General features: G+C 43.6%; 3 protein-coding genes across 6 annotated transcripts; all 3 read left to right on the top strand.

The window, feature by feature from the left end:
- Positions 1-1630: 1630 nt before the first annotated feature.
- Positions 1631-4409, top strand: LOC4336624 (serine racemase-like). 4 transcript variants are annotated; one of them, XM_015781742.3, is made up of 8 exons: positions 1631-1774; positions 1858-1906; positions 2066-2262; positions 2373-2459; positions 2557-2787; positions 3393-3466; positions 3555-3741; positions 3959-4366. In XM_015781742.3, the coding sequence occupies exons 3-8, from the start codon at positions 2072-2074 to the stop codon at positions 4206-4208; spliced, it is 1020 nt and encodes a 339-aa protein (XP_015637228.1). In that variant the 5' UTR covers positions 1631-1774; positions 1858-1906; positions 2066-2071; the 3' UTR covers positions 4209-4366. The 4 variants fall into 4 exon arrangements, with proteins under 4 accessions (XP_015637228.1, NP_001406681.1, XP_015637227.1 ...); NM_001419752.1 differs by lacking the exon at positions 1858-1906 and having other exon boundaries at positions 1937-2262; positions 3959-4409; XM_015781741.3 differs by lacking the exon at positions 1858-1906 and having other exon boundaries at positions 1975-2262.
- Positions 4410-4989: 580 nt separating this feature from the next.
- Positions 4990-7560, top strand: LOC129456122 (Arginine methyltransferase-interacting protein). The gene is given in 5 exon segments (NM_001419748.1): positions 4990-5405; positions 5967-6105; positions 6222-6313; positions 6488-6581; positions 7205-7560. Coding segments are annotated over 5 exon segments (834 nt in total). The 5' UTR covers positions 4990-5120; the 3' UTR covers positions 7429-7560.
- Positions 7561-8094: 534 nt separating this feature from the next.
- On the top strand, positions 8095-9074 carry LOC4336623 (actin-depolymerizing factor 6-like). The gene is made up of 3 exons (NM_001419747.1): positions 8095-8182; positions 8271-8536; positions 8652-9074. Exons 1-3 carry the CDS (start codon positions 8180-8182, stop codon positions 8800-8802), a joined length of 420 nt encoding a protein of 139 aa, NP_001406676.1. The 5' UTR covers positions 8095-8179; the 3' UTR covers positions 8803-9074.
- Positions 9075-10850: the final 1776 nt, after the last annotated feature.

Below are 10850 nucleotides of genomic sequence, written 5' to 3'. Positions count from 1 at the left end.
AACGCCTGGATGACCGGAGCGCTTTGGATAGAAAAAGTTTTAAATTCAAATTTGACCTGGATTTGCTTCGTTCGCTTGTGGTGCCAGCATACTTGCGTCTGCAATCGTTCGCATCAAATTTTGAATTATAGAATATGTGGGAACAGCCGAACAAGGTTGGGCATGCTGCCAGGAAATCCTCTTGAAACAACGAATCAAATTCAACTCAGATTAATTTGTTTTCAAGCACAGACGTGTAAGCGAACCGGCCGGCGTTTCAAAAACAATCGAAGTCAAATCAGGTTTGGGTTATTTTTAACTGGAGTAGTAACAAAAACAGGTGACGGTTCTCCCTGGATAACAGCTAATCTCTCGAACCACGCAGAGATTTCTTGCTCTGATGGTATCTTTAAGCGTTGTTTAGAGAAGAGCCATCTGGCATCTTCGTTTAAAATCGCGCGAAAAATTCAAACTCGGACGATTTAACGCAAAGTTGGCATCCAAAAGTCAAACACATGGGAGCTAATCCGATCGAGTTGCGTGATAGTTAATCAAGGCGCTGTTTTTTGTTTTACTGCATCGTGGCGTCATCCGATAGGCGATAGCTTAACCTGACAGTCAATCAGTTGAGCTGGCTGCTTAATTTCTAGTTAAACAACTGGTTTGTTTAAGACTAGCTGTTCAGCTCGTTTAGGGGAAGGTTGTTCCTGAGTGGGTTCTTAGTACATGAATCCTGAAGAACTGCAGGTAGAGGCAGGTGTCACTACTGACATCGATTGTAGCAGTAGCCTACGGAATCACTGAAGAAAAGCCAAGCAGTATCCGACATTCCAAGTGGCAAGTCATCGTCCAGCTAAGCTGTATCTATCCGTAGTTAATTTAGTGCCCAGGCAAAATGTGAATGTCAACTCTGGAATCAGCCCGCATAGAGCGATCTCCACCCTTAGCAGGAGCCAATCATCAATATGGTCTCTTATTCTCTTTTAGCAGATGATAACTGTCAAATTTTTTCATGCAACAGCATTAGCAGATGACATTTTTGTCAAAATTAATATGACAGTGATTTCCTTAATGTGTGCATTTTTTAGTCAAGCGCGACAAATGCTTGTAAAAAATAGAGGCAATACACTATGCCGTGCCCCATTGAGCAGATTTCATGACCTCCCTGGGGAACACTGACAGTGATGAGCGTTTCCCTGTGATCCTTTCCTTACGTATGGTGATCTGCGAATGACTCACACTCAGTGATCGATTACTCCCTAAAGGCAAAACTAGAATACTTTCTGTATCTACCGCCATTACGTGATCACAGATTGATCAAGAAATGCTTGACGAGTATAATTATTATCGGCTTAATAGCTATTACTTGTCGCAGCTCGATGCTCTGGGAATCTAGTATTCCAGGGAGCAAACGTAAAAGCAGAAATGCGAAAGATTCAGGTGAAGACTTTCTTGCTCAGAATCGGTAGGGTTAATACCCGATATGGGCTGAGCAGATGCAAATTGCTTTAAATGGGCTCGGAAACACGATCTCGTAGATATCAACAATGGAGGCCCATTAGATAAGTTTAGCCCAAACAAGACAGTGGCCTGCAGGCTGCACGGCTGCCCCTCAAGTCGTCAATCACCACAACGCCATCTTCTTCTCGTTAGGTTCTTGGATTTCATCGCTCAAATAGGAAAAAAAAAAAACTTCCAAATCTCCGCCCGGACTGTCACTCAAGGTTAGGCGATTTCTCCTTGCTTCGGATTCCTCTCCGCGCAAGATTTCTGCACCTGCTCCTCCAAATCCTCGGTTAGTTTCTTGAGTCACCTTGCCTGCTCGAATCATATAGTTCTTGATATTTTTCTCTGTTGATTGCCTTCCTGGTGATGCAGTTACTACTCCACTGATGTAGTCCCCATTTGCGTTTGCCCTCCCCTCAATGTAATGGGATAGATTTTATTTTTTGTGCAGTTCTTTTGATGGAATACTAGTTACTATCTTGCGCGCAGTATTTCAGTCACTGAATTTGAAGCCCATATCACTGAGCTAAGGACAATATTGAGAATTGATGTGGTGCTAGCTAACACGAGTACTTACTAGGGCCTGATGGGGAGCAGAGGTGGAAGTGGCGGCGATGGCGCAGAAAGCCATGGCTATGCCGCGGACATCCACTCCATCAGGGAGGCGCAGGCTCGCATCGCACCATACGTGCACAAGACGCCCGTTCTGTCATCAACATCGATCGATGCCATAGTGGGGAAGCAGCTGTTCTTCAAGTGCGAGTGCTTCCAGAAGGCGTGAGAGTCACTGCCCCCCCCCCCCCCCCCGCGTGTTGTTTGGCATATCTGCCATGCTAATTTCTACCTGCTGCTAATTGCTTGTGTGGGGATATGAATATATGATGTAGAGGGGCGTTCAAGATCCGAGGCGCTTCCAATTCGATATTTGCGCTTGATGATGATGAGGCATCCAAGGGCGTTGTGACGCATAGCAGGTTAGTGCTAGCTTCATAGTTATTGCAATGTTACCTGGCATCCTAATCCTAAGAAGCATCACAGTGAACTGAACTGATTGAAATGGTTTCTTCTCAGTGGGAACCATGCTGCTGCAGTGGCTCTTGCTGCAAAGCTACGCGGAATACCTGCTTACATTGTCATTCCAAGAAATGCACCGGCATGTAAGGTTGACAATGTTAAGCGGTACGGTGGCCATATTATCTGGAGTGATGTCTCCATTGAATCAAGAGAATCTGTTGCTAAAAGAGTTCAGGAGGAAACTGGTGCTATTCTTGTTCACCCATTCAATAATAAAAACACTATCAGGTATGATTTCTCTGTTCTAAGTTCTTTTTTATTGAGTTGCTCTGTTGCTATGCGGAAAGTTTGTTCATATCTCAAATCATGAACACATTGTACAGAGACTAAAAGCTGTTTGCTTTAACATATCATACCCCTAGATACTGGTGCTGCTAAAGTCTAAGTGGATTGAACATGTCACTAGTACTCTATTGTTTATCTGGTAGTCCCAATTCCTGAGCTTACTACTTTGATGCAAAAGAAGTCCATTTGGGATTTGAAATGGACAGAGCGGGGTGAACTTTGATAGGCTCTTCTTCTTACGAGTATATGAAATTACTTGATAGTAGCCTTGGTTCACTATCAATTCATGAAATCAGCACTTAATTCAAACTGTATATGATATCATTACTCTTAAATCATATTTCATCCAGGTTTCATGATTTTTTTTATATACCAGCCTAGACTAAAAAGGGCAATATCTACTTGACATATTTCATACAGCTTGTGTTTAACAACCTTAGTTTCTTTCCATGTCTTGCCACTTTAAAATGTGTACTCTTAGCTTATTGAATAGCAAACATGAACTTTTCAGTGAATCATGCAAATTCTGATATGATGTTTTCTTTCAGTGGTCAAGGTACAGTGTCTCTCGAACTTTTGGAGGAAGTCCCTGAAATTGACACAATAATTGTTCCAATCAGTGGTCTGTACTCTACTGTATTAACTTCTTCTGTAACACAAGTCTTTCTTTTCTATTTTGACGCATGCATATACTTTTGGCTACACTACAGGTGGTGGTTTAATTTCTGGTGTGGCACTGGCTGCCAAGGCCATAAACCCTTCAATACGTATTCTGGCAGCAGAACCAAAGGGTGCTGATGATTCTGCCCAGTCCAAGGCTGCTGGAAAGATCATAACATTGCCTTCAACCAACACCATTGCTGATGGACTTCGAGCTTTTCTTGGTGACCTGACATGGTAAAGCATTATACATTGAACCGATTCTCAGCATCAATCTTCTCCAAATGCATTCCCCACACTAATTACAACCATAGTAAAATGTTAACCTGTTGTCAGCATCAATCTTTTCCAAATGCATTTGCAAATATTTATGCGGTTTTATTTGAAATATCTATTGACCCAGCAGGCAGTCATGCTTCAAGAAAACTTCTTAGATTTGATCTCTGCATTTTAGGCCGGTGGTGCGCGACTTGGTGGATGATATCATTGTTGTGGATGACAATGCCATTGTGGACGCCATGAAAATGTGCTACGAGATGCTGAAGGTGGCTGTTGAGCCGAGTGGAGCAATAGGCCTCGCAGCCGCCCTCTCTGACGAGTTTAAGCAAAGCTCTGCTTGGCATGAGAGCAGTAAGATAGGGATCATTGTTTCTGGAGGCAATGTTGACCTCGGTGTCCTCTGGGAGTCTCTCTATAAACGTTGATTGGACAGTCCAGTTTGTACCACTGATGAAATCTGTACCTGAATTTGAATAGACGGGGCTAGTAGCTGTAAAACCTGTAAATCCATTGGTTCCTTACAGGAAATTGCCTTGGCTGCTGAATTACTCGATGCAGGAAATTGCATTGCCATTGACTTCAATACTTCAGTCTAGAGTGCTGATTGCTGAACTGCTGGACATCTGGACCATTTTTGCGTTAGATTTCTCCCCTTACATTTTTTATCTTTACCTTTTTCTTATTAAACTTATGGTTGTACTTCCTCTGTTTCACAATATAAGTCATTTTAGCATTTCCCACATTCATATTGATGCATGTCTTAGATTCATTAGCATCAATATGAATGTGAAAAATGTATATATGTCTTAGATTCATTAGCATCAATATGAATGTGGGGAATGCTAGAATGATTTACATTGTGTAATGAATCTAAGACATATATATGTCTTGGATTCATTAGCATCGATACGAATGTGGGAAATGCTAGAATGATTTACATTGTGAAACGGAGGAAGTATGTCTTATGGCAGAATCGATGTAATCCATTTTTTTTTTTTTTTTTGAATTATCTAAAAAGATCGCTTGACGCGAATTTTACAAAAAGATCCCTGATTTGCCTTTTTCAGAAATACCCCTCGTTTAGCCGTTATTTCGCGGAGTGGCTCCCACTGCTTCTAGATGCGTGGACGGTGGATCAAGGCGTGAGCCCGAATCTCAAAGCGTCAGCGCCTCCCAAAACGAAGCCCTCCTTGCTCGGCTGTTCCCTTGCTCCCCTCCCGACTCCCGTCCCCCGCCGCCGCGCGCCGCCGCCCAGAGAGAGAGAGAGAGAGAGTGAGATACCAAGCTCGAGGACAGCACCACGCGCGACGGCGAGAGAGCGTCCGTAGCCCAAGGCGATGGCGAACAAGCGGCAGCGGGAAGCGCGGAAGCGCTTCCGCGAGGCGAACCCGGGCCTCTTCCCCGCCAACCCGACCCCTCCCGCCGACGGCACCAAGAAGAAGAAGAACAACAAGAAGAGCATGTTCAAGAAGACGAGTAAGGCGGGTGGGGGAGGCGCGGGGAGGTCGAAGCACCCGCTCCGGGTCCCCGGGATGCGGCCCGGGGAGCGGTGCTTCATCTGCAAGGCCGCGGACCACGTCGCCAAGGTCTGCCCCGAGAAGTCCCTCTGGGAGAAGAACAAGGTATCTGCCTACCACCATTCGTCTCAAAATCCCTGCCTTTTGCAAGCTCTTGGGGATAATTTTTGCTCGGCCCAATGTCTTTTGCTATAGAAGCCATGGACCTAAGAACGTCAATTAAGGTGACCTTAGGTTTAGATCAGCATTTGTACTTTCTGACTTTCTGTTATTATTGGGGGTTAAAACCAACGAAATCAGTATGGGTTTTCTGTTTATTGTTCTGTTTATGCCTTGTTCTGTTTAATGTTGCGGGGTGTTATTTACGTTATGCAATACCTAGCAGTGGGCACTGGGCAGTGCGTGTATTGGTTGTTCTGTATTTTTTTGTTTTATCACACGTTGTATCTATCTCTAGGTGAATGGCAAAACGGTGACTTCTGGAGGCCATCCTGATAAGTGTTTTACTGCTTCCATTCCAACCTTTAATCAGTGGATTCTGGCTGTCACAGTTATATATTTTCAGTCAGTAGTATTTTTTTTTTCAGTACTTAGTTGCCTCAAAGTCTGACCAGTTCATTTGTGGTTTTCAAGCTAAAATTTAATATTTATATTTTCTTCTTTCAGATTTGCTTGCTCTGCAGGCAACGAGGTCATAGCCTGAAGAATTGCCCTGACAAAAATGATGAAAATTTGAAGAAATTCTGTTATAATTGTGGTGAATCTGGGCACTCACTTTCCAAGTGCCCCAAACCCATTGAAAATGGTAAATAATACATCCTTTCATCTCATACAGTTGCCAGTTTCCATACTCGATACCTGCAAATAGTTACCCTCAGCCATATGATTTCCTCGCACATTTAGCATGATTTTTGCATACAGGGGGTACAAAGTTCGCAAGCTGTTTTGTCTGCAAACAGCAGGGACATTTGAGCAAGAATTGTCCTGAAAACAAACACGGCATTTATCCAAAGGTATTATCAGATACTCTGTTGTCCCTTATCACCACAAGATCTTGGACTGAGATAACATTCTGCATTTAGGGGCTCAAAATGTCCACTTTGAAGGATGTTCTGCTTGCATTATCTTTCCTTTATTTAGTTGCATGTCTCCATTACGTGTGGATTCTAACTCTATACATTTGTTAGGGAGGTTGCTGTAAGATATGTGGTGAAGTTACACACCTGGCCAAGCATTGTCCAAACAGAGGGAGGCAAGACTTGATATCTTCTGGGGATGATGGTAAACACAAACCTCAACTGTAACATTTTGTGGGAACTGTCTTAACATTCCTCCACGGTATCATGTGTATTGTACTTTTGCTGATTCATTTTAAAAAATTTGGAACTTTCACTAACTTCTTGTAGCTGATCTTTGTATCCACTTGTTATTAATACTGTTTACATTTAGTAAATAACCATTGAAGTGTTTTCATGGATGTATAGACCATACGCTTGTTTTGACAATACATTGGAGAAAGAAGAACAGATTATGTTTACCTTTTCTATCCATGTGAGAATTAAGGATTAATACTTAGATGTAAGCATTTGGCTAACCTTATGAGGAGAAAATGACTAGCCTGCCAGGCGTGCCTCTTTTGTTTTGTTAAAGAAACATAACATGATGCTATACTGTAACATAGAATCTGTGCCGATGGGTAATTGGGTGAATACGCCTTTAGTAGTAGCAGTCTGGCTAAGGCGCCAAGCAGATGCCATCATGCTAATGTGTGAGATAAGTTATGATTTCTTATATGTTTGAGATGGTCTATAATTTTGTCCGATGGTGCTATCAAACATCTGGTAACTTTTTTCCGTACAGTTATTAGTAGCCGCTCATTTATTTGGTCTTCTGCTTATTTCTAGCTTTCAATACGGAGGAGCATCACCTGGAAGACAATGCTGTTCTCCGGGGTGGAGATGACCTTGATGACGATTTTATTGAAGAAGAAGAAACAAGACACACCAAGGCAAAGAAGGCTAAACAATCTAGTTCAAAATCTACCACAGAGACAGGCGATGGTGACAAGAATACCAACACTAAGGCAAAAGTAAAACAAGCTCCGAAAGTTGTAAAATTCTTTGGTTAAACTATGTAACCTTTGTAGCTTACCAGTAATGATACAGAAGAAGATCCTTCCGAACAATTTTGTCTATTGGGGGATCACGGTTTTGTAACGTACAACGGGAATTTAATATGATCTACTGTTCAATGTTTTGAGAAGTGATGTTCTTGGGTGTCAACATTGCGTTTGTGTTGATTCAAGGAGCTCTGCCAGTCTGTTAACGCCTCTTCTCTGCCAGTCTCTAGTTGTTTTGTTACCATCATAGTCATCAATAATTCGTTTAAATACCAGTTGAAGAATCTAGTGCGCTTGACGACTCAAATAAACCGCGTTATAGATTTCTGGAGCAGTATTTGCTGCCCCAAAGATGAACTTCTGAAGCAATTGCGCATTCTCTGAACTTCTGAAGCATTCAGCCGCTGCAGACAAGAAGATGAGTTTGTGACTCGCCGTGCCATGCCTGTCCGTTGTCTCGCAATCACGGCGATGGGTGGATGGGTGGTGGAGCGCATGTTGGTCTGGGTCTCGCGCACGTATAGTAGTGAAGGCCCTGAAGGGGGATCGTTGGTCAAACGCGCGGCCCGGCTCCTCCTCCTAACGTGGCGGCATGGCGCCATGCAAAGCTGCTTATCTATATTTTGCCTGCTTCCCCCCTCTTTCAGGCCTTGGAGATCGATCTCTTTGCCATTCGCCATCGCCATTGCCCACCACCTCCTCCTCCACGCCGATCCGTCTCTCCTCGTCACCGCCGTGCAGAGATCGAAACCTATCAACCATGGTGAGTATACGATCGACCAATTACATATGCCAATACGATCGACGTCTAACTGCTGCTGTTGCTGTTGCTGCTTGATCTGGGCATGCAGGCGAACTCAGCGTCGGGGATGGCCGTGGGCGACGAGTGCAAGCTCAAGTTCCAGGAGCTCAAGTCGAAGAGGAGCTTCCGCTTCATCACGTTCAAGATCGACGAGCGGACGCAGCAGGTGGTCGTGGACAGGCTGGGCCAGCCGGGCGACACCTACGACGACTTCACCGCCTCCATGCCCGCCAGCGAGTGCCGCTACGCCGTCTTCGACTTCGACTTCGTCACCGACGAGAACTGCCAGAAGAGCAAGATCTTCTTCATCTCCTGGTAAAATATATGAATTTAACCAGCGCCTTTTAATTAATTTTTGCCTTCACATTGAATTGCATGCCTCGACTAATCTTGGATCTCTGAATCTGCGGTGTGATCACTTGGTTTCCAGGTCGCCGGACACGTCGAAGGTGAGGAGCAAGATGCTGTACGCGAGCTCCAAGGACCGGTTCAAGAGGGAGCTGGACGGGATCCAGGTGGAGCTGCAGGCGACCGATCCCAGCGAGATGAGCATGGACATCGTCAAAGCGAGAGCCCTCTGAATTAACCAAGATGTTCCCAAGCCTCCCTTAATCAATCGTTCGCGCGTGCTAGCTGATCAAGCGATCAGGCATATATATATGCATGCATGCTCTCATGCTCCAGCAGGAACAGAACAATGCTTGTTTTTGCATCGGGTTCCTGCATATATGCAGGCTTTCAGTGTTTGATCCTACCTGTCGATCAGAGTACTGTCAATTCATTAATTAGTACTCCTGTAAACTAGATGATCTTTTATCTTCTCCGATCTGGCCCATTCTAGACCCGTTATTCCAATATCGATTTTTCCTGTTATTGCTGAGGTACATATATGTATTGATGTGCCATATGAATTCCTGCGTGGCTGTGTATGTGAGCGACTGGAATCCAGAATCAGGCCAACAGGCCGTGCGTGCCGCATGGTATTTGAATCGAAGAGGAAAATACGGCAAGGATGTGATGTTCGCCTCTGCGGCTCTGCCTGAGCGCTTCATTCTGGTTCATTTCGAGCAAACGGGTGGCTGAAACCTGGTGGGTTTCGATCAGTTTCAAGGTTCCTCTGCGGCTCTGCTAGCTTTCAGCCTCATCTTTTCGCTTATGCTTATACTTATCAGCTAAAATTTGAATTTTCAATTTTTAGAGTTGATTTTATGTTTTTTTTCATCTAAGTTTATTTTTGACCTTTGATTTTAAATTGTTAAGAACACGTACATAAAAAAAATTATTTATAAATTACTTTTTATCTGTAAATACTTCATTTCACTTATTTCTCGAATAAGTGAAGCAATAGGATTTACATCGTTTCACTTATTTCTCGAATAAGTGAAGCAATAGGGTTGTTTTTTTTTACTGGAAATGCTACAGGACAATGGGGCCGTTTGTTGTCGGTCGACGCTTGGGATTGGGGCCTTGGCCCTTGGGTTGGGGGAAGCTGAGGTAAACAAATGCTAATGCACAGAGTAATCAATTAAGCGCCGTTACCTATGTCTATTGTCCATCTGTGATTTGAATGATCTTTGGGGTGCTAGCTGCTTCCACTATTCCAGCGAGTGTTGTTTTTTGAAATATCAACAGGGGGAGAGCTAATTAGAGGAAAGAGATACATAGCAAATTGTTCAAATTACAGATTACAAATTAACGGAGAGAAAGGAGGAAAGCAACTCCTTCCAAGCTTAAATAGTCGGTCTATCATCCAAGTGGAGAGGCTCAAATAATCGGTCTATCATCCAAGCGGAGAGGCTCCGCCTGAAGTGAGGCATCTTCAGGGCGTTCACAGTGCATCGCCGATTTTTGCTGTTCCTCGTATGCCACGTAGACGAAGAACCTTATAAGCTTCATACTCCACAGTGCAAGTACTAGTAGGGGGTCCCACCAGTGACAAACTTTTTACTTTTCATCTCTCTCCTTTTTCTTCCCATCCAAATGAGTACTAGTACTCTTAGCTTTTATCCACCCAAACGAGTAGTTTCTCTCCAAGAACCCGGTGGTAAACTTTGGACACAAGAACTTTATTTTGGTGGGTCTGGAAGAAAACGTGGCATGTGACTTTCTCCTTTGCAGACATGGGAGGACGATGCTGAACGCTACACAAGTCCACTGTGAACTCCCTCAGTACATTTTGGTCATAAGTCATGGTAGCGATTTAGGTAGTCTACGGAAATCCGAAAAAGATTTCCCTTGGGGTACTTGTACTTGTACTCGTACTACGCCCTCCGAATCACTTTGCATACGACCCATGTACGACTATGACTAAGCTGTGAAAGACTTGAGCATGAAAAGAATCCGAGCAAACTGATTAGTCTCATAAGGTGAGTCGCACGCTAGTCATATGCATGAGTTGTATGCATAGCAGTGCTCCTACACCCTGCAAAACTAACACACACATCCCGTTTAAGATAATTGAAATTGATTAAATTATGCATAATCTGGTTTTTATGTAGTTGTCTGAGGATATAAATGAATGAGTTAAACTAATATGAAGTTGGAAAGTTTCTTTAAAAATGTTTCAGGAATTTTGTATAATATTTGTTTTCTTTGCACGAAATGCACGGAGAGCTTGGAAAGCATGCAA

The sequence above is a fragment of the Oryza sativa genome, chromosome 4, assembly GCF_034140825.1.
Source record: "Oryza sativa Japonica Group chromosome 4, ASM3414082v1".
NCBI lineage: Eukaryota > Viridiplantae > Streptophyta > Magnoliopsida > Poales > Poaceae > Oryza > Oryza sativa.
The sequence above is the reverse complement of the archived record's forward strand: the minus strand, read 5'-3'. Positions and strand labels throughout refer to the sequence as shown.

Excerpts from the sequence above, each read along its gene's own strand:
- LOC4336623 (NM_001419747.1), top strand. Across the intron at positions 8,537-8,651 it reads AAGATCTTCTTCATCTCCTG|GTCGCCGGACACGTCGAAGG; the intron begins GTAAAATATATG and ends CTTGGTTTCCAG.
- LOC4336624 (NM_001419752.1), top strand. The coding sequence starts at position 2,072 with ATGGGGAGCAGAGGTGGAAGTGGCGGCGATGGCGCAGAAAGCCATGGC. Across the intron at positions 2,788-3,392 it reads AATAATAAAAACACTATCAG|TGGTCAAGGTACAGTGTCTC; the intron begins GTATGATTTCTC and ends GTTTTCTTTCAG. Across the intron at positions 3,742-3,958 it reads TTTCTTGGTGACCTGACATG|GCCGGTGGTGCGCGACTTGG; the intron begins GTAAAGCATTAT and ends TCTGCATTTTAG.